The sequence below is a fragment of the Symphodus melops genome, assembly GCF_947650265.1.
Source record: "Symphodus melops genome assembly, chromosome: 1".
Classification (NCBI taxonomy): Eukaryota; Metazoa; Chordata; class Actinopteri; order Labriformes; family Labridae; genus Symphodus; species Symphodus melops.
The window spans coordinates 2546071-2572806 of NC_136691.1; the positions used below are offsets into that span (position 1 = coordinate 2546071).

Genomic DNA, 26736 nt, shown 5'->3' on the forward strand with positions numbered 1-26736 from the left:
TCACCACCTCTTTTTCACCCTCCCTCCTCCAGCCAGTGGCGTCCACACTCCGACCAGAGTGCACACTCTCCTGTTGTCAGTCACATTCCCAGCTTACAGACGGCATCAGCAGCAGCAGCAGCAGCAGGAGGAGCGGAGTCGGTAATCCCCCCCTCCACCCTCTCAGTCCACCCCACCCCTTTATCATAGGAAAAAAAAAAAAAGCAGAACCGGCGGCAGGAAGGGAACAAAACCTCGCGGGACACCTGTGATGCTGGATACCTCTTTTGGGGGGTTTATTGAAGCTGGTTTTGAGTTGAACTCACACCTGAATTGTGGATGATAAAAGTGAGGAGCGTTGGTGTTTGAGAGGGGGATGTAGACGCAGAAACGAGCGAGAAAAATCCACCTCTTTTTCCACGGTGACGGAGCGGTGCACGGCGGCGCCACCAGCAGCAGCAGCAGCAGCATCAGTCGGTCGGCGGATGGAGATGGAGATGGAGGCGGAGGGATGCTGGTGATGTTATAGGCAGGTGCTGCAGGCTCGTGCCGCATTGCCTGGCCGCCGTGAGCGACACCGGGGAGACGGGTGATGCTGTCGTCGTCATTGTGCCAAAGAGAGAGACAGGAGAGGAGAGGCTCTGACATGGAGGGAGTGAGCGGCTGTTTGAGCTCAGGCCGCCCGGATCAGCAGGTTGAATGTGCCGCCTGAAGTCTGGAGGAGCCGAGGCATGACAGACACGGCGGTAAAATCCCAATAAAGTTGATATCTTTACGTTGTAATTGCTCTTGTTCTGTGCGTAAAAGTGATCTGTGCACGTATGATGATTGTGCAACACAGGAGCATCACAGCATCAGCAGCATCAGCAGCAGCGTCTGTGCCAGTTCAGGGTGGATTACAAAGCAGCAGGCCTCCATCTGAAGCCAGCTTCTGATCAGGAGAGAAAAGAAAAGCAGAGAATATTCCTTGCCCTGTTGCTGGAGGTAACAATTGATCGTGCTGTTTCTCTGGCGTGGTCCCCCGTGGAGGGACAGCTGTTGCAAAAGATGACTCACTTGCAGGCTGGCCTCTCTCCAGAGACCCTGGAGAAGGCCAAGGTGGAGCTGAAAGAGAACCCGGAGACTTTACACCAGGACATCCAGGAGGTCCGGGACATGATCATCACCCGGCCGGACATCGGCTTCCTCAGGACAGACGACGCCTTCATCCTCAGATTCCTCCGGGCGAGGAAGTTCAATCACTTTGAGGCGTTCAGGCTGCTGGCTCAGTACTTTGAGTACCGACAGCAGAACCTCGACATGTTCAAGAACCTGAAGCCGACAGACCCGGGGATCAAACAGGCCCTGAAGGACGGCTTCCCTGGTGTGCTCTCCAATCTGGACAGATACGGCAGGAAGATACTGGTGCTGTTCGCAGCCAACTGGGACCAAAGCAGGTAACAAAGAGGGCATTTTACTGCGGGTGACAGGTCTGTGAAGTCTTGTTTTATCTGTTCAGACTTGAAAATAAAAACAGGTGTTCAACAGGAGAGGGCGATGTATGAACTTTGGTTTGAGGAGCTGTCCATTCAGCACCACACAGTCGATCAAAAAAAAGAGAAAAGAAGAATCATGAGCTGCTTTCAGCCTTCGAGATTTTCTCCTTCTAAGAGAAGTCAATAGACAGCTGCACCATTCAGCCATTGAAGCCCTGTAGTCTGGCTTTGTGTAAAGCCACAGGAGTGTGATGGATTAATATGATTAATATCGCACAGAATCATAGAATAGGCTTAATTAAAGTTTTTAAAGTAAAGCAAAAAACAACAACCAGCATCCCTACCTTAGATTTTTTCTAATTCAGGTGAAGAAATCTTCCTAAAATACCTTTTTTAATATGAAGGAGAAGAAGTCTTAACTCTTGGAGGAATGTTTCCTCCAAAAAAAAAAAACAGGGACAGAAGGAGCAGCAGTAAACGGTTACCGTGAGATGTGGAGGTTTGACCAACAGTGAAACAGGTCAGTAGTTTAACATGGGGCTCTGTGGAGGCCAGTCAGTGACTACCAAAGCAAACTGGAGACATGTCAAATCAGTTTGAGTCATGAAAGCAAAAAAAAAGAAACAGAAATCTGAAAATCATCAGGTGACATTTTAAACGACAACAACTAACAGCACTCTGAACAGCTACAAGCCAATAAAGACTCTGACAGCTAAAAACACAATTCATTTCATTTCATTAAGAGGAGATGAAGTAACTCTACTGTCACACAACAGAAACACAGGGCCTCGTAACAATCCTCCAGGAGTCACTGTCCAGATAAGAAATCACTCAGAACACACCTCACACCACACAAGAATCACGCCAGGTAATCTTTCCAAAATCAGCCCGACTGGAAGGAGGGAGCGGAGCCAATCAGCTCACTGCAATCAGGTGTGTGTGGCACTGATTGGCTTTGATTAAGTCCAGGTGTGCTGACTCATTATCTCACCTTCAGAGGGAGTGAGAGGTTCCTTAAGTTGTCTTTGTGTAAATATAAACACAACCTCACATCTTGGATGGTTTAGCTTTGACTCCAGCCTCTCGTGTTATCGACGGTCTCTCTCTCTCTCGCAGCCCTTCCTGTTCGTTTTGTGTTTTCTGGGTCTCCTGGACAATTTTGGTTTTCTGTCAAGTGTCTTAGTTAAGTAAGTAAGTAAGTAAAGCTTTATTACTTACAGTCAGCTACTTTTTTAAAACAACATGTTACCAAGTGCCAAACACAACAAGGAAGTAGAACAAAACAGGGAAAACAAGGAGAGAAAAACAGTTGCAACATGTAGATCTAAACTTTCTGACGCACAGTGACTAAAACACCACACCAGCACATGGACACACACACACACACACACACACACACACACACACACACACACACACACACACACACACACACACACACACACACACACACACATACACACTACACCTGTCCTGATTTAGCAAAACGCCTGTTTATAAAGGTGAGTTTTTAAGAGTCTCTTGAAGCTGTCGATGGAGTCAGATGATCTGAGACTGTTCCAGAAAAGCAAAAGCACGGTCGCCTGTTGTTGATAAATTGGAGCGGGGGATGGATAGAAGGTTGAGGGTTGATGAACGGAGTGGTCGTGAGGTAGAGTAGGGAACTAGCAGGTCAGTTAACCATTATCGGGGGATTGTTTACTTTAGGAAGCCTGTTGTGGCTCTTTACGGTTACGTGGTTTTTTCTTCCCCCTTTTAACGATCTGTCACTTGCAATTTAGCGGTTCTATCCTTCTGGGATAACTTTGAGACACGCCTGGGTCCATCTCGTCCTCACACCTACAGACACTTTTGGTTGAATCCATTTTCTTCAAATCAAGCATTGTTTACCTTTGTATAAGTCCATGAACAGTCATTATGTAAGAGGAAGAATGATGCAGAAAAGGTTTTTTTAATAGTACGGCTGCTGGTCGTAACTCACCTGCTGAAGATCAGGTGTTTCACGTTGTGCTTTTTAATGCATTTTTATACGTCTATATTATTTTAGTACGAGTGGAAACTGCACGTAGAGTTGCATTTGCTGTTGTCCCACTTTGTGCTTGCACTCGTTCACATCTGTTTATCTGCCCATTAAGAAACTTGAGACAGAATATTTATCGTCTGGAGAGGGAGGTGAGAGGTTTCCCGATAAAGAATCAAAGGAACACGAGGAGGGAGACGAGGTAATGAGGGTCAAAGCAAACAGTGGAGAAAAAAACAAAAAAAACAAAAAAACCCAGCAGGATGTAAACCCAGTGAGGCAGAAAAAGAACAACCAGCAGCACCTGGTCCCAGCTGTTTAAACCTGCAAACATCCAGCTGGTGTGTTTATCTCCCAACACGTTAACAACTCAAACAAATGTCTCATTAACTCAGATACACAGTCAAGACAAGTGACTGACTCGCTTCATTTTTAAAATTCCTATCGACCAAAAACATGTGATCAGCTCTGCCCAACGAGTAGAACAATTCTTATCTGATCTTTGGCCTTTTATTTTAGTTTTATTGAACTTCACAGGTTGTTGTCATTTCCACGAAGTTACCACTCTGTCCATCACAACGAAGAAAATTGCTCGTCGTTGCTCCAAACATCGTATCCGATAAGATCTGAGAGTCGAGTTGTTGTGGTTAGTTGGATTATATTTGAACCAGGCTGTAAACATGTCCAATGCTGCTGACCGTTTGGGGATTTAACCTGGTTCTCTTTGGGGGGGATTGACTCGCTTTTGGCGTTACCTTCAAGTGGTCATTTGAAGAACTGCAGTCACTTTTTGGCACATCAGCACTTCTCAATCTAAATGTGTCACTTCTTTACCTCAGATACACCTTTGTGGACATACTGCGGGCCATCCTGCTGTCGTTGGAGTCCATGATCGAAGACCCCGAGCTGCAGGTGAACGGCTTCATCCTCATCATCGACTGGAGTAACTTCACCTTCAAGCAGGCGTCCAAACTGACTCCCAGCATGCTGAGGCTGGCCATCGAGGGGCTGCAGGTAAACGTGCTCTGGATGTGTCGGTGGATTTCACATTGACAGACCTGTCTTTATGAATTGTTTCGGTATACTTGTTTAGGTTTTTTGTATACCTTTTAAAGAATCATCAGTGTCTTTGGGAGCCCCAAACATTGGATTAAACAAAGGTATCGTTTGCACATGAGAGGCGAGTAAAAGCATAAATGGCGAATTCTCTGCTATTCTCTTCACAACATCTTTCCCTTTTATTGTCTGACTTGAAACCAAACTTGCTAAGTGAATTAAACTGGTCTGAATAGTTTTTCTAATTCCCACATTTTAAATTAGAAATGGAATAATTTGGGCTTTTGATTGTTGGTTTTCTCTTGAGAACTTTTCGCCCAAAGCTTTCAAACACGTTGTTGATTGAAGACTGAAGAAAAGGCGAAGTTAGTTCTGCACTAAACGAGTTCACGGTTCTATAATAGATGCAAACCTGCGGTCTTCTCCCTCGTGTTTCCCGTCACAGCTGAGCGGGAAAAGAAAACACAATCTTTGTCCTAAATTGACTTTAAATGACTATTTCATTCTCTAAACCTCCAGCTCCCTCGCCGTCAGCCACTCTGCAGCCAAAAAATGTTCCACTTAAGAACAACTCGTTCACCGCGTTAGAGCCGTGAGCTTGTTTAAAGAGCAATGGAAGGGAGTAATGACTTTTCTATTGTGATTACACGCCGCTGGCTGCTAACGTCAAGGCTCGTTGGGCAGGTAGACGATGCAAAAAAAAAAAGTGAGCTTCAGTGCTCGTCTGTTCGGTTTTCTTCGGGTTCTTGTGGTGTCTGATGAGTGCGTTTCAGTTCAGAGATGAGCGATGAGATGAATTTGGCAGAGCGCATTGGATTTTTATCTGCAAATATTTTTATGCCGCAATTACTGCTGGTAGTCATCAGCACTCCTTAAATGTCATTATTAGCATAAACGGTGAGGATAAGGCTCCTCTGGTAACAGGCCAAACCCAGGAGGAAGTGTCTTTCTAATCTGTGTGTGTTTTTGTGTGTGTGTGTGTGTGTGTGTGTGTGTGTGTGTGTGTGTTTAGGAAGGTGTTTCATTGCATTCTCAACATCCCAGTGAGTCATCTGCCAATTCATGTTGCGCTCCATTAGTCAAATTGAAATCTAACAGGAAGTGTTTCTAAGGGGAAGGAAGCCAGACTTTCAGACTGACGACACACGTTTTGTTTGTTTTGAACTCTTTGCCTTAAATTTGGGGAGAAAAATTCAGTGCGTTTTTTGCACATTTTCTCTTCCTTGCCGTTTCCCCCCGGCTGGTCTGCGTTGACATTAGCGACATCGCTCCGTGCCTGAGCACACATTGTGTATGTGCACAGTCAGATTCAGCAGGTGGCGGCATGCACACAGTTGGTTTGTAAATCCAACAGAAAGCAGAAAGAAAACCATGGCAACCACTCGCAGACCGAGTCCGTCCTGCTAACTGTGGATGTTTTTGTCATCGCTGAGAGTCGCCAACAACGACCGTCTTCTTACTTCCAAATCTACCTGAGACGACGTTACCCGACCCTGCTGAGCGAACACAGCAGCTTTTAAAGAGACAGGAGCCGACACACGCGTCATTGACCTGATATAATAACAGGAACTCTGTGCAAAAACTTTGCTCTCTAGCACTCCTAGTGGTCAAAGTGGTAACGGTGTACCTTTAAATGTTTCTCTATCACTGATGCCTACCTTTACTTCCTGTTGAACGGTGATGTGAGAACGTATTGTTTTGCGTTTGTTTGCATTGCAATAATTTAAAATAACATTCACAGACACAACAGTGATGTTTTACTGAGATATTGACCTTTTCACGCTTTAATTAGTAACCAAAATACTCCGTGCCCCAGGCGTAGAAGAGAAAGCGTATGCAGCTCTTAGAAGAATCGCTTCACAGTCACTTTATCATTCAATTTCAAATACGTCGACTTTGGAAGGATTTTTAAAGCTTTCGACAATCTCCCACTTCCTCCTCGTCCTCCTTTTTCTGCAGTGTCAGCACAGAGACGAGGTGGTAAGTTGGAAATGTAAGGGGGGGGGAGGGGGAACGTCTCCTTTTTCAAACTAAGGGGGAACAAGTTTAAACCGGAGACAGTGCATCACTGAGACGTGTCCATATATAACACATCACAGACGGGTTTCCACTCTCAGATTAGAGGCTGAATTATTGATGGGAGCTATTAAGCCCAGACCTGAGTCTTTTCCAGCCGCGGTGCAACGTCCCAGCATTAGTAGCTGAAAGCAGAAGAAAGAAACATAATGATAGCGATTAAATTTGTTTAGACAAATAAAATGCATGAAACACATTATGGAGGTCATTAAGGATGTGCCAATACATCCAAAGTGTTTTTCTGCAGACTGCAAAGAAGGGAAACTAGTTGTGAGGGCGATAATGAGCTTGACTTCCTCATTGTTTTCAAATTAAAACAAAAGGGGAAAAAAAAAAAAAAACAATTTGAGAAAGCCTGACTGAATCATTTCCTGTGAAATGAAGCCGAACTGTTTGGGATCAAGTGTGCAACATGTGTCCTTGATTTTTTTTATTATTATTATTTTTTTTTTTTAAATTCAAATCAACATGTTATTGAATTTATGTGCAAAGTAGCTAAACCTATTATTATCATTTGTCCCAAAAAGTTTTATACATTTACGTATATATGCATCTCCTGTACAGAGTGTGTGCAGAGAGTGTGTGTGTGTGTGTGCGCAGAGTGTGTGTGTGTGCAGAGAAGGACACGGGCTAATTTAGCTTGACCGATTTCGTTTTTCGTACCAGGCTGTAAACATGTCCATTTCTGAATGGGTGTGTATGTGACTTCAGGGGCTTCTGCAGCCGGCCTCAAGTGGACACTTGTGGAACTGCAGGTTTTTTATAATACCACGCCGACTAGATTTTTCAACAGCCGCTTGTTGCCGTTGGTGACATCCCTGAAAGTGAGATACAGATGCATGCATTAGACGCAGATATCAGCTTTATCGTTCCACCCTATGCACTGCACAAGAGAGATGGAGACTGTTGAATTTGAGTCATTGGTCACACTCGCGACACACGCTGAGGTCTAAATATTGTTAAACAGCCTCAGTGAGTCACTCCATCCTGAGCAGGTCTGCTTCTGAAGCAGAAAACCAGCAAGTGTTTCAAGAGCAGCTGACTCACTCGTATCTGGGGGCAAAGACGGAGTTTTATTCTGCATGAGGGTCTGATGTAGTTTGATGGCTGATTTACACTGAACGCATCACTCAGTTAACTTCTGTCTGCATCAGCTACTTCATATCCTCCACTGCTCCTGCTGCTGCTGCTGCTGCTGCTGCTGCTGCTCTGTCAGGCTCTCATCCCGTGCAGGGCTCTCTGACGTCTCTGTGAAGTGACAGAAATGTGGTAAATTACAAACATGCACAGTCAAGTGTTTAGAGTCTGATCACGTTCTGCTCATATTGATGCAGCAAATCAAGCTCACCTCCGTCGTTCATTTCAATCAGTTCCTTCATGAAGATGTGATTTTAGCGTTCATGCTAATTCCCTACTTTTAAGTGGTTTGCAAACCTGTGGGAATGAAACTTTGGGAAGTTTAATGCACGTAGGACCCTTAATAATACGTATGCTGCAGATTTCAGTTTACAGTCTCTTTAATGTATTTTTTCTCCTTGGTGAAATAAGCCAACCTATCTTTAGTGGGATTTGGGGAGACAACCATGTAATCCGTCTGCACGCTTATTTCTTATCAGCGGAAGAGGAAAGTTGGATATGATACTATGACCAATCGAGATCTAAAAAGTTTTTACTCTGACTCAAATTGGCTTTGACAAAATCATTTATCCTCCATAAGGGGGAAAAAGGGATTTAACCGCCTTCAACAACATAATGAGACATTCCCGCATTGTCGGTTTTTGCAACAAGACGCCATAAATCCTCACTTTTTTTTCTTCCTCTTGTGACTCATCTTCGTGTCTTTCTTTTTGTCTCCTGCGTGTCAGCGCTGCACACGCCGCCTCGATTGTGATTAAATCTTTGTCATGGCAACCCCCGACAATGTTCGTTTGGAAGCAAACACAAACAGCATGTAGGCCGCATGCCTTGGGAGCCAAATTTGTAGCACAGTATGCTGCGCAGATCACAGCAGCACGGAGAGGCTGTTCGTGTGTGGATCCCTGCGAGCAGCCCTGAGAGGACGCACCGGTTATTTACAGCACAGAGTACGCCACTGTTGTTTTCTTTGTTGTTTTTCTCCGGGGTTTTTTTTTTTTTTTTTTTTTTTCGATTCAGTCGAGAGGCGCGAAAGGAAATGTGGGGCTCAGAGATTGCGGAGAACATCGGAGGGATTTTGAGGTCCAGCTTTACAGCTTTCCAATATCTACAGCTGGAAGATAAAGAATAATCAGTCTTCTGTTCTTTATTTATTTAAACTTTAATTAAGCTCATGTCACTTCTCTTCACCGGCTCCCAGCTAATGCTCGAATTTAAAACTTCGCTGCTCGCTCCCAGAACAACAAACACTTCTCCTTACATGAACTCTGTCATCCAGGTCCGCATCTCGACTGCAAACCCTTTCTTTTTTTATTTAAAGATTTATTTTTGGCCTTTTGCCTTTATTATAGATAGAGGAAGGTGGATAGAGTCGGAAATCGGGGAGAGAGCGGTCAGAGACATGCCGCTGCGCCACCAGCGCCCTCTTTCTTTCTTTCTTTTTTTAACAATAAAACCAACAAAAAAAAAATTTAAACTTTAAATAAACCCAAACAGAAGTGTAAAAATATTGAATCAAATAATGTTTTCAGATAGAGAAGAATGGGAGTATAAATGTTTCGTACTTTCAGACAGCCGTCACGAGGGAAAAACGTCTGACAGGCCAGAAAACATCCGCTCGTCTTGACCTCGCCACTCGCAGAGAGTAAAAACAGCTGATCGAGCAGAAATTCATCCTGAAACTAAAAATAGAAAACAACTCAAACCAGCCAAATTCAAACGGATGTCCTGCTCCTCCCGTTTCAGAAAAGTAGATCAAATATATTGAAATGTTTGGGGGTTTTTTTAATCAGAAAACTGTGAAACGCGCTGTAGTGTGTGAGGTAAACATTCAGCGTCCTTTGATCGACCTTCTCTCTCGCTTAACGCCGTGTAGTGTTTGTGCAGCAGACTGTGTTGTCTGGGGTTACTCACGGTTCATACAGCGCAGTACAACACATGCTCCACTTTACCAGATTTATTCTTACACTTCTTTATACTCTCATAAAAGAGATTATATTAAGGGAGGTGAGCCCGTGTGTCGTAATCCTGCAGGATTACAATATAAGAGAGGGATTTAAGTTTTAAGTCTGCAGAACCTTCTTTCAGCTTCTTTTTCTCAACAAGTTTTATGATTTTTTTTTTTTTTTTTTTTTTCAAAAGAGGTTCAGAGCAACAACAAAAAACAAACATCTGTGTTTAAGTGCATTGGGCTCCGCACATGAAAAAAAAAACAGTTTGAGTTCACGAGTTCAGATAACAAACTTACGTAAAGATGATCAAGGCAGAGAAGAACATGCAAAAATATGAATTATTCCTTTAATGTGTTTTACAGTTCAGAAATGAAACTCAACATTGAGCGCCATGAAAGAGTTTTTGAAAAGCTAAAAGTTCAACCAAAAAGATTCTATGCAGCATAAAAGCAAAGTGTTTATTTTTACTTAAAGCTCATTTTATACACATTTCAATCTGCAGAAACAAGTACAAAGATAATAAACCTCAAATAACTGAAAGTGACAATTAAAGAAACCAAGCACTTTGAAATGGTTTCCAAATGAGGCACGTTATCGCCAATCAGTTTAAAATCAAATTAAATCTGTTAGTAATTTATTTCTTTTGACAGATACTTAGAGAAATGTTTCTTCATTCTCTCGTGCGCTCTCGTTGCCGTAGTTGCAGCAATATGTTGCGACCGCTGCAGGTTGGCAACCATTTTCTGCACATCACCCCCCCCCCCCCCCCCCCCCGCTTTCTGCCCTCAACATGTCCTTTACACTGAAGGCAAAAAAAAGACCCCAATAAACTATAAAGGGATCCGTTTCTGTTTTTTTATTTTTTTTTACCGTCATGTCTGTTGGATGAAACACCTGTCAAAAGAGTGATAACTCATCTGTTTCTTTAATGTCAGGGTCAAGTCAACAGTTTTCCAACAGCAGTAAAAATTATGTAATACGGCTTCAGAGCTTTTGATGCTTAAACATCAAACGTCGCTTTAAAAATGTTCATGAAGAAAATTCAAAAAAACTGCAAAAAGAGACACAGACACAGGACAGAGAATAGTCCAGGCATCTCCTCCTCCTCCTCCTCCTCCTCCTCCTCCTCCTCCTCCCTTCTCCGTCCCTGCTGGCCTCCCCACCCTTTTCACTTTTGTTTTCTTTACCCTCCCCCCCCCTTCGCGTCTTTCTTTAACAACATCATCCTCCTCCCCTTCCCCCTTATCTCTCCCCTCTCACTCTCTCTGTTCAGCGTCCAAACAGAGACCACAATGGCCGACAGTTAATCCAGCGTTTCCCTCTTAATAAACAGCAGCTTGTTAATCATCCTTTTGATAAAAAAATAACCCCAATAACCACCTTTTATTATTATATATTTATATATATATATATATAGTATCGATTTGAGGTAATGAACTTTTAGCAAAATTACAGCTCTGTCTAAAAGTAAAAAAAAAAAAGGTTCAAAAACGACCCTCCGTGCGAGAAATCTTCATCAGCTTAAAGGTGATGTAATGATACAATGTGCTTCGTCTCACCCTCCTCCTCCTCCTCCTCCTTCACCCTCCCTCCCGCTACATCCCACCCTGGCCGCGTTGCCACAGCAACACGTTGGCCTGCCGCTCTATCTGCTCCGCCCTCTCCTCCAGATGGGCTCCCTTTTGTTGTGTGTCAGAGTGTGAGTTTGTGACTCAGGCAGACGCACACTTCTCTCTCTCTCTCTCTCTCTCTCTCTCTCTCTCTCTCTCTCTCTCTCTCTCTCTCTCTCTCTCGTTTCTTCTTCTAAGATATTCACAGACACACAGACGGACAGACGCTTGGTCGGTCAGTGAACGCACCACCAAATAGTGCAAGCTTGTGATTATATCTGCAAATGTGTGCTGATTGATGGAGAACATTCATCATATAAACAAAAAAAGATGAATGATAATCAGGTCTGTTATTCCTGACTCACAGATTATAGCACTTAAAGACGACATATTCTCCTCATCTCTTCCACCTTTTCAAACAGCGCCCCCTGTAGTCTAAATGAAACATCTGTGTTTCTGTGCTTTGGTCCAAATATAACATGAGTCAAGCAGCAGAGGAGGTTTGTGACCCTGTAGAAACCAGCTCTCTCAGAACGCTCCGTTTTGGTGTGTGCGTCTCTTTAAATGCAATAAGCCCCGCCCCCTTGAATTTTCCTGATAGACATCCCACCTTCACTTGCCAGAATGAAAATGGCGTACTTATGCAATAGTTTTGCTCGAGGCTGGAGGTGGAGTCCATGGGTGGAGATACCAGAAGAGGGGGAGGGGACTTTTTTTTAACCAGAATCCCACTGTGACATCACAAAGAGAGCACATTTAAAACGAAGCGTTTTCCTCTGTGTTGTAAGACTTATACAGACCACAAACAAAGGACAGGGTGGATTTATTTCACATGTTTCAGAGCATGTCCCCTTTAAACAGGGCTGAGCTGAGTCAACACATTCAAAGGTAGACGATGTGGACATTAGTATTACATTATTTGAGATTCAAACGTTTTCTAATCTATTTCTCAGCATGCAGTGCAACTCCATAAGAAATCTGACTAGTCTCTGATTTGAGCCAGAAAAAGAAACGAGCACAGAGCATCCTTTTTGTATAATTTTATAAAAGTTATTTCAATAAAACAGGATAATAAATAAATCAGTTTTAAACAAAATGTCAAACATTGACCATTTCTACGTATTCATTTGTGATCAGATTTTTAGCAGGAGGCAGTTCTTCCCTCTCTGAATCCATCCTGGATGTCTGCAGATATTTGGAGCATACAGTAGCACAGTTTCAGTCGGTGTCGTCTCCGTGGACTCACTCTGCATTAGCATCGTTACGTAACACACAGACGGCTCCAGAATAACTGGGACTCCGGAGGAAACTGTGCCAACAATGAGTGCAGCGAACACACCAGAGAATCTGACCTACTGTATCTAATATTTTCACTTTCTTTAATCGTGTGCAAAATGCGGCCTCGCTAATGAAGCGGTGTTGTCTGGTCCGAGTCAGATCTGCTAAATCCTGCAGCATCATGCATAATAAATGAAGAAAAGCTCCTGAGCTGCCTTTTTTCATTCAACCATGAAAGACTGCAACTTTATAATACGCTGTAAAACGGGGGGGGGGGGGGGGGTCGGTTTAGAAGAAACGGGTTTGAAAGATGTGCTGAGGTGAGGCGACGACAAAACGACCACGTACTCTGTTCAAGCATTTAACGCCCTGAAACTCCACTTCTGTGCCAAGTTATCGTCGGCGGGAGCATTTTCAAAATGGCGTCAAAATTGATCTAAACTAAGTAACCATAGCAACAGACCACCATCAATACGTTGCATAACGGGCGACATGCCATCATGGTTTTATTTCAAGCGTCAGTGCGAGGTTGTTCTCGTTGTCAGACGCCATCTTGTGGTCATAAAAGGTACTGCAGGGCTTCTTTCACTTCCATCTTATTTATTTTTTTCCATTTCAATCAAAAAGTTTAAAATGATGTTCAGCGTCCTGTCACTGATGGAGCTTAATATTGGCTTGTTTACGGTTTGAGTCCCTTCACATCCGTTGCTATGGTTACTCATTTTACTGTAGACACACGCTGACGAGGCTTTATTGCTTTTCTGAAATGTTACGATCCAAACTTGTAAGAAACCTTTTTTTTCTCCTCCGCCGTCGATCTCGAATCAATCACAAGGACGTGAACGTATCAATCGTGTTTCTTTGATTTTTTCTAACAAGCTGAGAAGAGTTCTGAGGAAACAGGATTTGGACCTGGTTACGACTGGTTCAAACGTTTTTTTTTAATCTTTTATCTCCTCGCTGCAGCTGGAAGAAGAACGCGTTCCGTCGGCCCTCTTCAGAAACAAAGATCACAGCAGGGTTTATAAAGAAGCTCCAAGCAGCAGATTGTTTTTCTCTGCCAATATTCAAGATCTGCTTATTTCATGTCGTCTTGCTCGTGTCCTCACCAGGAGCCAGCAGCGTCGCTTTACTGACATGTGAGGTTGTTGTTGTTGTTGTTGTTGTTGTTGTTGTTGTGCTGCAGTCTCTCATGAGGGATTTGCATCCTAACTCTTCATTGCACCATGACCTCGATCGTTTGCCAACATTAACACCATAGTTGCCTTAACTTAAAGGAGCAGCTCACGAGTTTCACTTTCTGAACGTGTCAGCTTAAAATCGTATCGAAGCAGATGTGGAAGAACGGAGGGGAGGTGAAGGATGTCTGCGAGCTCAGCTGATCGGAGGTTCAGACAACAACACAAAGGTGGATGGATCGCCGGCTGACTCTCTGACTTCGCTCCCTCGAGAAAACGCCTTCCTTCCCTCTCCGCCCGGCGTGAACTGACCCGTGTCCCTCAAACACCCCCTCCCCCCCAAAAAAACTTTTCCACGCACAAAAATAATATTTTGAATGTTGGATTGCAGGACCAAAATATTGTTCCCATAACACACGTGACCGACCTATTTTACTTCTTTTCCTCGCCGGATTTAAGGATTCACATTTAACTCAACTTTCAACATGAACAGATTTATTGGGCTGATTATGATGATGAGCTGTGTGTTCGCTTCCTGCTCTGAAGCTGCAGGAATAAACACAGTGATGAGACAGGAGGCTCTCTCTCTCTCTCGCTCTCTCTCTCTCTGTCGCTCGCTCGCTCTGTGTTTGGCAGGAAGATCAAATCTGCTGAGCTTCAGACAAAAACTGGACGCTGTGTGCACACGCAGGATGAACACGGGGAGTCAGACGCGGGGTAGAAACCTCGCCGTTTTGAGAAGTCCTGCTGTAAAAAGAGTTGATCACAAATCTGAAATATTGTCTGTGATATTCTGCTGACAAACAAGGATCTGATGAAGTTAATCACTGCGTGCACTAAAAGTCCTAAAAACGTCCCCGTGTTCTCAGTTGTGCTGCGTGTGGTGCATGTTGCTTGTTACCTGCAGGCAGCCGAACAGTTTCTGATTTCATGGTGAATATCTCAAGCCAGCCACCTGGCAAAATGTCCGCAAAGGTCAGGATGAGATTATGTATGAAGGCAGCAGGTAATACTCAGCAGGGCCGATGACGTTAGATATCCTGCAGCCCAAACTGCTGTGCACTTAATGAAGCTGCTGGATTGTGTTTCCTCTCCGCTCTCGTGTTCAAACTGCGATTACGTCCAATCACGCGTACGGATGCTGCGGCTTCGTCTGCCATCTCTGCACGCCTTTGTTTTACGCCGGGGTCCGACAGGTGGATCTTCCCGCTGCGAGGGACAGCGTGTGAAAGATGAAAGCTTTCATGTTCAGATTGTTTTTGTTTTTAGTAATGCATGTTTTAAAGAGATGGATGCCAACATCAGAACCTGCACGCATACATTTGAATCCTTTTAATACGTGTCTCAGTTGGAGAGGAACTCGATGCCTCTCACAGCTCCAGCGTGGCGTTGGCACTATTTGAGTATCCTGCGGCGGCTGCAGTTTAATCGATGTGACCTTCCTCTCAGCACGGAGCTGAAACAGGAGAGAAAATATGAAGTCACTTCAAATATGGGAAAGATGTTTCACAGTGCTTTTTTTTTTTTTACCTTATTGGTCATATAGTACATGCAGCACAGATATGACGCTCAGGGTAACACGAAAATGAAAAACTAAAATGCTGCTGAGTAAAAAAACGTAGAAACCTTTTGCTGAAAATGTCCCAATGTTTGAACAAAACTGCAGAAGAAGAGGCTTTGGGTTTGGATGGTCAAGACATCAAGAAGTAGATAAAAATAAAAGCGATGCAGATTCTAAAACGCTGGAGGTAAAGATAGAAAGTCACCGCTGAGATTGATGCAGATTTCTCCTTTTAGGAATGAACTCAAAAGCTGATCTTTGACATTTTTTGTGGATTTTCTGACCGGAAGAGAAGCAGGACTTTTCAGCCGTGAGACACTCTGTTGATTCATCCTTTTTTTCCATTAAGGTGCTTTTTTATAAAGAACAGGCCGGCAGCCAAACAATGACTTCGCTCCAGGCTACACTTTATGTCCTGAGATGGGAAGAGAGAGAGAGAGAGAGAGAGAGAGAGAGAGAGAGAAAATGCACTAAAAAGGAGGTCATCTTTTTATTCCTGAACTCCTTTTTTCTTATTTATTTATTTTTTGCCCCTTTTTAAACTGGAGGTCGCGTTAAGTCACGGTGCTGCGGATGTGAAGTGACAGGAGCAAGGCGGAGGAGGAGGGGGGGAGCTCATCGACCTGATGTGCCGCACAAAGACTGAGGGAGAGAGAAGACGTACGAGCGCAGACTCAGACGCACTCGGAGAGAGGAGCACGGGACACGTCAGATGTTTGTAACATCAGCTGCTCACTGGAGGACTTCTGATGGACTCACTTAGTCCGACCCAAATATCAGAAGTTAAAGCTTTTCTTTTTTTTAATCAAACCGAACTTCACGACACCCAAAACGACTGAATCCATCCTTTTTTCCACACTCGTTTGGTTTGATTTTTCAGGCGCAACGTGAAGCGACGAAAATATATTTTAATACCCATAAGAGTTTATCCTGCGCCATGCTGAAATGTTCAGTCTACTGATTTGGACCCGTAAAAATGAAAGACCACGAGGGTTCAGTCTACTCCAAAAAAGAGTCAAGGATTCAGTTTTCTACACTTCCTGTCTTTTTTTTTTTTTTGTGATAAAATGTTTTTATTTGGACAATGGAGGCATAAAATTATAAATCAAAGAAAACCATTAAGTCTGTTTCCTCCTTTCTCAAACCCCTCCCCTTGGACCCCACCCCACATAGAACCTCGGTACGCATCCAATGAGGAAACGTATATACATGCATACCCAATTACATTTACATGCACACACAATCAATAACAACAAAACAAAGCTAAATGAAAAACGTGCTACATGAATAAAATGGAAGAATCAAACACCAGGAGACGAAAGATTTCACCTCCCTTCTGTCAATAAGTCGGGACTTCCTCCATCACTCGTGTAACCTTTTGAAACCTATCATGTAAAATCGACTTAATGGCTTCGAGGAAGTCTTCTCTTCATCATCACTAATCATTATTGATCCTTTTTAAAAAAAACAAAAACATCCCAATTCGATTCCTCCCTCCATCCATTTTCCTCCGCTTAAGGATGATTTCCCTCAAGCAATGTCCAGCTCGTCCTCGGGGAACCTGAGACGAGATCTGGGTCTACCTCCAAAGGGAGCCACCCGGGATGCATCCTAACCTGAACCACCTCAACGAGCTGCTTTCAATGTGAAGGAGTCTTACTTTAACGCCCGAGCTCCTCCCCCTTTACGTCTAAGGCTGAAGCTAATTTTAGCCGCTCGTATTCTTGACTTCATTCGTCCGGTCACGTCCCCCCCCCTCAAAGCTCCCGACCACAGGTGAGAGAAGGAACGAAGATGAACCGGTAAACTGAAAGCTTCGCCTCCAGGCTCAGCTCGCCTCCTCCCGACAACCAGACCCGCAACAATCCCGTCTGTCAATCTCACGCCCCATTTGACCCTCGCTCCTTGAATCAGGTTCAATTTATATCAAGTAGGGGAGAGAGGCAATCTCACACGAAAGGACTCAAAGGCACTTCCACAGACGTTAGCAGCACTTGTCATGCAAGCATGGGAAATGTGTTCTATCTATTCTTTTGGACCTTTCAGATTGAGTTGTTTTTTTTTTTTTGGGATTTCTTGGTGTAATTTGCGACTGGGACAGGACGGGATGCGGTCTTCACGGATCCTGTCCACCTGCCCTCTTTATTCCTTTTCTGTCATGGCTGCTCATTTGATTAAAGAAACAAATCAAGGAGTCAATCTATTCTCTCTCTCTCTCTCTCTCTCTCTCGCTCGCTCGCTCATGTTGTCGTCCACACTTCCTCTCCTTCCTGTCCCCTGGCTCTGCTGCAGTTTAACTCAGAAGTGTCTGATGGATCTGTTCTTTATCGTGCAGTGAAATGTTTTCACAGCTCGATTTGGTTTTTTATTAATGTGTCCATTGAAATCACTTGATGTCTTTTGGCAGTGTTTTTGGTGGTTTTTAAATTTAGACTCGCCAACTCTGCTGCACTGTAAGCAGACCATCTGTGGGCCAGATTCAGATCGTCAGCCGTCATCATGGTGCTCTTAAAGCCCGTCTGACTCTGGAACTTTATTCACAACATTTGCACGTCTCTCTGTGCAGACTGATTCTGAGATTCAGATTCTGCAGAGGTTGGAGGAGCGCTTTGATTCAGCACAGCAGACAGAGAAGAACATCGGAGGAAGGATATGAGGGAAAGGAGTCGCAGGCCAGACTTGGACCTGTCCCGCCCTCTTGGAGGACCAGAGTCTCTGTACATGGGGGTGTGACCTAACCACCAGGCCATCTGCACCCCTACTTTATGCTTTAGCTTCATCATTGAAACCCGATCATAACCCGGTGAAACACCAGACGTAAGGCTGTTAAAATCTTCAATATTCAAGACGTTCTTCAGAACCATCCGATGAAGCAGTCTGTTATTTTATCCACAGATGCACTAAATCCATCAAAACTGCTGAACGCTGTCTACGTCGCTCAGCTGTGCACACTTTGTGCAGCAGCAGCAGCTGATGATGATGATTGGCCTCCTTCGTCTGTTCTTTCCTTCGGCCGGCGAGGGGAAGTCGACACGTCGCATGTTGTTAGCGCTGAGTGTTACGCTCTCACTCTTTAACCCTCAGTGTTGGTGGCAGCCTGTCGGTTTGTGTCCCCTCTGGATCTGCGAGATTTTTTTTCCCCCCCTTACAGCACGAGAAGCTGCACCGAGGCTGAACTCATGTCGTGGGAAGGGAAAACAGTGAAGCCTAAAATGTAATCTGGGAACGATTGCATGAATACAGTTTGTGCAAATCGTCTTTTTGATCCCTGACTTCTTCCACATATTATCCAGAATTGCTGCTGAAGTGTGTTTGAATAAGTGTGTGTGATGTTGTGTGTTAGGGCTGTGAGAGCTTCGAGCAGGTGCTGCTTCTCTGAGTCTGATAAATGCACAAATTGATGCCAAATTAAATTTGTTTTAACCTTGCGGCAAACTGTAGAGAAATGAAGCTGCAGTTTCTGCAGTGTCCACTTGAGGCTGGCTACAACAGCAAAAAAAAAAAAAACTATCTCACTTATTTATTCTTAAAAACTTCGCAGGGAAATAATTTTTTGGGATAAATCCATACAGATAAATCTGTATGGACTAAGACTTAATATGTCCTCCTTCTAAGTTTAGATTCTGGTCTGGGTGGCGGCTTCGCTCAGAGACACAGAACTGGACGTAGCTGCAGTTCTGAAAAAAACACTTCTGCTGTGTTTATCCTCGTCAGTGAAGCCGCAGGGCGGAGGGAGAAACTTTTTCAAACCGGACGAGCTTCGGTGTGCGAAGTCGTTTTTTTGAAGATGACTCGTCACTCTCGACACGCTGTCCTGCAGATGTTGACAGACTTTTCTGTCACCTTCAATTCTCTTCAACCTTTCACTGGAGCCGAACACGCTCCGCAGAGACCTGCCGTGAGAGGACAGGATACAAACCCCCGACGAGTCGTCGACTTGTTTACCGTCCACATTTGCCTCCAGAAGCCAAACATCAAAGAACGAGCTGAGGGGTGGGGGGGTGGGGGGGGGGGGGGGTTTGTTTCTGGAGCAGGCTGGTTACACATCCTCTGAACGCCTGGATTTCAGATTCACTCGCATGTACTGACTGGTTTTGATTCTTTTATATTTTTCACGTTTTCAAGGAGTGAAAGTTCAAGCAGGAAGACCGTCTCGTCTCACATCTATCCAGTTTTTCTTCATTCATTTAAATTAGCCCCTCCCTCTCAAATCATCCACTGTCAGTTTGTCATTTCACCTCGAGTCCACTTCAGCAGAGTTCAGATACGACCTCAGAAACCCACTCCTCATCACATGCATCCACCACCACAAATTATTATTTTATTTTCATTTTACAGGGACGATGCATATTAAAAAAAGAAATCTGTGAATATATCAGAGTTAGCCAAAAGGCTCATTTTCCTTTGTTGTCCCTGGACAGATTTTACAAACATTTACCCGGATCTATAGACTATGGGGGGGGAGTTGTCATGAAATCTAGTCCCTAAAGATTCTGCACATTTATTTCCTAAACTGTCAAATACATAATTGTTCAATATTAATTAAGTCTCTCTTGATTGAAATTAAACTATATTTTGTTTCCTGTCCAAGACAGGCAGCAAATAAAACCTCACCTTTTTTTTTACGCCGCCAAAAACCAAAGCTGTGGTGTGAAAGTTTAACCCCTCGACGCCTGTTGTCGCATCAAACCGCTTCCGCTCCAAACGCAGCCAAAATAGCGTCCGCATTCCTCCACTGCTGGTTGATGCATTTTCAATACAAAACACACCGAGGAACCTTTAGCAAGCATGAGTTTGTCACAGGATCAGACGGAGACAGAACATCTGTTTGATGTGCTATTATTATGTAATATCCGTTTATGTGCTGTTTTCAAATAAACGTTCTCAACTTAATGTAGCATCGACTTGAAAGCAGAAACACATGTTAACAAAATCTTTAATACTTGGAAATAAATTCAGGCGTCAAAGGGTTAAAAGGTGCTCTGCGTTCCTCTTCCCTTCACCTCCCTGCTCCTGAACATGTTTCACTTCCCCTCGTACGAGTCCGCCTCTCTTTGAACTCTTTCTCTTTACAACTTTTTTTTTTTTTTTTTCCATTTCCCTCAGACATCAGTCGGGTAAGAGCACATCAAACCTTTGGATTCTGTTTCTCCTCCTCCTTCTTCCTTCGCCTTGCGGTCCCTCCGGTGCAGCTCAGGCCACGCGGCGGTTCAAATTCCATTTTGGGTGTTTCATGTATAATGCAGCAGGTCGCTTCATCAAAGTGAACGTGTGAGCAGAGCGCAGGCCGGAGGTCCAGACTCAAAGATCTGACAGACGAGGGGGGGGGGGGGGGGGGGGTGTGTGACGACGGTCGAACCAAAATAAGCTTCTCGGCTCTGAGTTAGTCAGATTTGATCAGGCTGATATTTGTCCACTATCTTTTAATTGGATTCTTGGATTTTTAAACTCAACGTTTGTTCCTCCATTTTGGTAAAATGTTGTTGTTTTTTTTGTGAAAGTGAAGCAGAATAATAATGACTATAACCTTTTTTGGTAATTATTCAGCAAAACATTAAAACGATGAGCTTCAAAAGATGAGGGTTTCTAAATCAACACTCGAGGGCGGAGTCTCATGCATCCCATCTGGTGGTTTATCCCGATCCTTCTTCCTGCATCTTATCTCGTCTCCTGCTCTCCTGTTTATCGAGCCCGGCACAGTTTGGTTTATTTGACATGAATTTGGCTCCGCCCAAGATTTTCTGCCTCTTAAAGGAAGTTTTTTTCTTGCTAAATGTTGCTATGCTAACGATGGATAAACGTTGGGTCTTCTGTAACGTGTATCGGGATAACATTTGTTGTGGATCGGCACTAAAACAAATGAAATTGATTGATTGATTTTTCCCGAAGTATTCGTCCTCGTTGTGTCGGGATTAAACTGTTCACTTGTCTTTATATAAAAGTCTTTTTTACACATCTTTAAGTTTATTCTTCTGACAGCTCCTTCTCGGACATGTTAGACTGTTTAAATGTATTTGTTGGTTTATTTTTTATGTTTTATCTTTTGGAGAGAAAAAATAACTTTTCTTATTATTTTAATTTTTTTATTTCCATTATAATGATGTTCGAAATAGAAAAACTAAACTAAACTCATTGACAAATTATTATTTTAGTCTGACAAAAAAAAGCCCATTAAAGTCAGGTGGGTTTTCATCCAGCCTGCAGAGCCACCTAACATGCATTTCTATTTTATTTAACGACTTGTCGACCTTTTCATTAGCGCTAGTTATTCAGTAATTTTTCTTTAAGAACTTAAAAATGTTCACATCAAATTTGTCTTCACGATGGCTCGAGATGTCTCGACAAAACGACCTCGGTCTGCACAAAAACCATTTGACAGTCTGGTAGCTGACATTGCCGCCAGCTGAGCAAAGCGAGTGTCTGCGACTTTATGATTCGACTCGATCAAACTCTTGATTTACAATCCTGACCTCAAAGACTCTTCTGTGTCTGCGTCTGTTTTAAATGTTCTCAGAGCCTTTTTTCATCAGCCAGACTGTTATATCACAACATGATGTTATACTGATGGACCACGGCCAAAATGTGAATCACACACACACACACACACACACACACACACACACACACACACACTCACACAGAGTGCAGTGTAATTATCATAATTGTGTCCAGTGTTCGAGGAAACACACAGTTTCAGGCCCAGACGACACACAAACACGAACCTGCAGCAACAAGGACTCATCTCCCTCCGGCTTTGTGCCGCGCTGACTCCAAAATAGACTGAACCATTTCCTATTGACGATAAGATTAGAGCCCATTTACAGAACTAATCTAATGCTAAGGGACAGGAAACTCACAGAGGTAATTTTTCACTTGCTGGAAGTCAAAGCAGACCGTTAAAAATCCTCCTGATTGGAACCGACTCGTCGTTTCAAAAGACATAAAAACGGCATAAAGTCTGTGAATCATCTGGTCAGAAAAAGCTTCAGACTCAGGAGGTCGGTTAGATACGAAGGTGATGTAACTGTGGCCTTCATTTACCTGTTTAGCTTTGTGTCTTTTGCCTACAGGACAGTTTTCCTGCCAGATTCGGAGGGATCCACTTTGTGAACCAGCCTTGGTACATCCACGCTTTGTACACCGTCATCAGACCCTTCCTCAAAGACAAGACCAGGAAGAGGGTAAGAACAGAACGTATTACATTAAAAAAAACTACGCTTAATATTTTGTGAATCAGTAACATTATGAAGATTTTCAGTTTTGGGCTCCTTGGCGGCTCTTGTGGGGATAAACAACAGGAGTTGCAGAATTTTTTATTTATTTTTGGCGGGGGGGGGTCAAAGCAAGTAGCAACATCTGAAGCCATCCAGAAGTAAAAAACAAAAAAAAAGTTCCTCGTTTGTCCACTAGAGGCTGACTGGAAAAGACCCTGAAGTCACATACACACACATTCAAAAAAAGTCAAATGTTGGAGCAGAAATGAACATGGCTGGTTCAAAACTCGAGTTTGGTCTGAATCGTACATTCTCATAATCCTCACACGTGCTACAGGGGATGATTTTTTTTTAAGTTACTCGTGCATCTTTATTGAAGGATAAGAGTTAATAATCATGAGGCACGTGGCTGATCACGTGTGTCAGGAGGCTTTAGCCCCTCCTCAGCTCCACCTCGTTCACCTGCCGAACAAACGTTAGTTCATACAGCATTTCCAACATGGTGACCGCCTCCAACAGGCTTCAAACGTCCCCATCAGTAACCAGCGGGTGATGTCACTGAGACTACGTCCATGTTGTGTACAGTATAGTGGTTTGGTAAATAAAAATATCTGTTTCCATTTAGCGACGTAATGACTTTAATTGTACATCATGTACAAACATGTCAAAACAATACTTTGATGCTACTTTTAAATTTGAATGATACCAACTTTTGCTCCAAAGATCGGAAGAAGTAAAGTAAGAGAGACACGGAAAGCCGACTCGATCAATCACACTGCTTAAGAGTCAAACGTCGTGTCTCTTCATGCTCTCCCTCCGCAGATCTTCATGCACGGAAACAACCTGAACAGCCTCCACCAGCTCATCCATCCGGAGATCTTACCCTCGGAGCTCGGCGGGATGATGCCGCCGTACGATATGGGCACGTGGGCGCGGACGCTGCTGGACCACGCCTACGATGAGGACACGGACTACTGTCCCGAGTCCTACACCCTGTCAGTACAAGACCTGGAGAGAGACCTGGAGAAGAACTTGTCCCCGAAGACCATGAAGAGGTCAGCTTACCCACCTTTAACGATTCTTTATTTTATTTCTGTACCTCGAATATTAATGAAAAGTCGACTCCAAAGAAGCGAAGTGTTTGTCATCGTTTTATCACGCCTAAAATGTAGAGGCCATGCAGGGTTTGAATTTTTGCAAGTGCAAGTGCCTGAATATTACTTATTAACAATTTCTATTACAATTTTTACACCTCATTCTCCGCGTCTTCAAAAAGATATTGGGCATCCAAGAGTAAGCAACAAATACATGCACGTGCAAAAATAGTCGTATCAATCAAGGTGAGGCTGGTAGCCTACTTGTTAGTGCACATGCTTCATGTACTGAGGTCATAGTCCTCAAAGCAGGCGGCCCAGATTTGAATCCATCAATGTAAAAGTCCAAGAGTGCAGCCGCCATTTTCATCTAATACAGTTGAATAAATTCATTCAGCGAGCTGAAAATACGGCATCTGGAACAGCGTTGGCAGACAGTGGACCTTTATGTGTTTAGAAAAAGGATTCATCAGGTCTTATCATAGAATATTATTTTTTATTCCAAATCTAGAAGACAAATAGGTTGAATATGCACCAATGAGAGTGAGGAACAATGAGCGCAAAGAAAAAAAAGGAATGAGCTGACCGATCAGATTTGACCATGCAAACCCTTCGTTAAGGGACGTCGTTAAGACCGCTACGAAATGCTCTTCAACAATTCCAGTTTAAGTGCAATGTTGAATAATAGTGTTTGTGAAATTCGAGGGCATTAAACTGTTGGAGGAACTTTGTGTCTAGTTCCTCGTCTTCGGCTAAGCAGAGTGTGTCTTTGTGACTGTGAGGCATGTTTGACATTTCACAGAGTATCATTCTCCCTATAGGCATCCAAACAGTGTGATTCAATGTGACAGAAAACCTCTGACTGCACTGTAACAACCAGCTTACTCTTCTCAGAGACATTTAGACTGAAGAGGACGGACAACAAGAAAGCGCCGAGATGCCAGACTGTCACTGCAGATCTGCACAATGATCAATAATAATCAAGTTCAATATGCAACAAAGGTCACATATTCTCCTCCTCTTCTTCAACCAGTGTAAATCAGTCTCAGAGCTCCTCTTCAACATGTGTGTGAAGTGTGTTGTTGTAAATCCACTCTGATCCTGTATTTGATCATGTCTATAAACCCCTCTATTTTAGCCCTGCTCAGAACAGGCTGTTTCTGTGTCTGTAGCTTTAAATATGTAAATGAGCTGTGTCTGACCACGCCCCCTCTCTGGAAGGGCTCGGGTGTACTCGCTGCTTTCTGGCTCCATGTCCTATTGTTCACGGTGAGAAGGCAGACTCAGAGGGCAGAACAAACACCTAGCTGTGGGAGTGTCACCCACCTGGGGGAGGGGCTACTGCCCTTTGTGATGTCATGAAGGGAAAATCTCCAAACGGCCTGTTTGAGCACACATTTTCTGAAAAGTGGAGCAGGCAGAAGACGGAGAGGATGGACTTTTCTCATCACTGGGGGGATTTGTAGACAGACTAGAGACACATGTTACCTGGTACGTTTATTCTGGTTACATGTGACGTTTAAACGTGGATAAAATAAACTCATCATGTTCTCTCTTGTGTGGCTGCAGGTCTCAGTCTGTCGTTGAACCAGGTGTCCTGAAACGGCCGGACAAAGTGAAGAGCGAGGAAGACAACATGCAACCGCTTCTCTCGCTGGACTAAACCACACGCTTACTGGAGTCAATATTTAACACCCAAACACACGACTTTACCTGTGCACATACTGTGGGGGAAAATGCACGAGCGTACGGAAACATTCCTGCAGAAAATGCTGCTGCTTGTGTCTCTTGAACTCCAGGGAATGGAAAATTCTCTGACGCAGAAAAACAGGAGGAAACGAGGACATGCTTCTGCCACACACAACGGCAAACAAAAGAGCTGCTGATGGTGTTCTACATATTTATTTATCTAGTTATTTGTCAAGTGCCAATTCCAAAAACTGAAAATTATCGTATTCAAAACAATCCAGCCCCTCGGGAAAGGAGAACAAGAACGACGAGACTTGTGAGAGTTGTGAAGGTGCAACAAGCTGTAGAGCAAATTAAAAAAGTGGAGAGTTTGGGACCTTCGTTCCCGAGCTGCTCTTGCTTTTATTTCTCGTTCTTTGTACAGTTATTTAAAGAAAACGCAGCATATGGGAGGAGAAGCACGGCTCAGGATCATCAGCAGAAGGGACGACGGCGTGGAGCTCTTTCAGGCAGGCACTGGGTTTAGTGGGAGCGAACTTGTTGGAGGGGTCTTTAGGTTGAAACTGACGTCTGAACCATCGCTCGACTTTATCTCTCAGAAAAGCATACCCCTTTACAGAGTTCAATCTGGTATTACACGTTTCTTTTCTTTCAGAATTTCTATATTTTTCAGGCCCATTCATCAGAGAAATCTGTGTTTCTCCCTCCAGCAGGAGTCGCTGCAGCCTCTTTGTAAACTTTGACTTCACACCTGAAAGTTTGTGTTTGGCTGAAGAGAAACTAAATAGCTTCAGATTGTTGCCCACACAGAAGGGAGCATTTTATTTTTGTGACATCTTTGTTATACTTTAGGCACTGATAGTCTCACTTCTGAAACATTACCACAGATATGACCTCTGTTTTAAGACACGCGTATTATAACTTTGAAAACCTAGCACACATTTGTTTTGCATGTTTTTTGGTGATTTTGCTGCAGAAACATTCCCTCATTTGCATCAGTGCATAATTGGTGTTTTATAATGTACATAGGTATCGATCAGTATTGGTATTAGTTTATGATCTTTATTCACTTGCTAGTTTTTAACCACGTCACACTTTCATCTATTTCTGAACAGACTTGGTTAAATAAGTCTCGGTTAATAATTTAACACGCAAGAAAATGACTATCAGACTGCTGTAAGATTAAGTGTATATAAAGATGGATGACGCGTCTACTTTTCTTTCCATTGTGCACCAGTGAAGCCAAAAAAAAAAAAAACAGAAGCAAGCACAGAGATATTGGGTCAGAGTCTGTGCAGTATGGATCAGCTGGTAGTAGTGAAGCCCCGCCCCCTCCGGTCACACTCAGTTTTGTAAAGTTTAATGACTCTTGTGTTCGCGTTTCCTCTCGCCGCCGCCTCCTCCTCTGTTCTTCTAATCC

General features: G+C 43.6%; 1 protein-coding gene across 1 annotated transcript; it reads left to right on the forward strand.

The window, feature by feature from the left end:
• On the forward strand, positions 1 to 26736 carry clvs2 (clavesin 2). The gene is made up of 6 exons (XM_079356702.1): positions 1 to 725; positions 821 to 1415; positions 4314 to 4488; positions 22390 to 22500; positions 23356 to 23588; positions 25197 to 26736. The coding sequence occupies exons 2-6, from the start codon at positions 1027 to 1029 to the stop codon at positions 25288 to 25290; spliced, it is 1002 nt and encodes a 333-aa protein (XP_079212828.1). The 5' UTR covers positions 1 to 725; positions 821 to 1026; the 3' UTR covers positions 25291 to 26736.

Bases quoted from the DNA above. Each gene is read 5' to 3' on its own strand.
- clvs2 (XM_079356702.1), top strand. From the start codon at position 1,027: ATGACTCACTTGCAGGCTGGCCTCTCTCCAGAGACCCTGGAGAAGGCC. The intron at 1,416-4,313 runs GTAACAAAGAGG...TCTTTACCTCAG, and splicing joins GCCAACTGGGACCAAAGCAG to ATACACCTTTGTGGACATAC. The intron at 4,489-22,389 runs GTAAACGTGCTC...TTTTGCCTACAG, and splicing joins TGGCCATCGAGGGGCTGCAG to GACAGTTTTCCTGCCAGATT.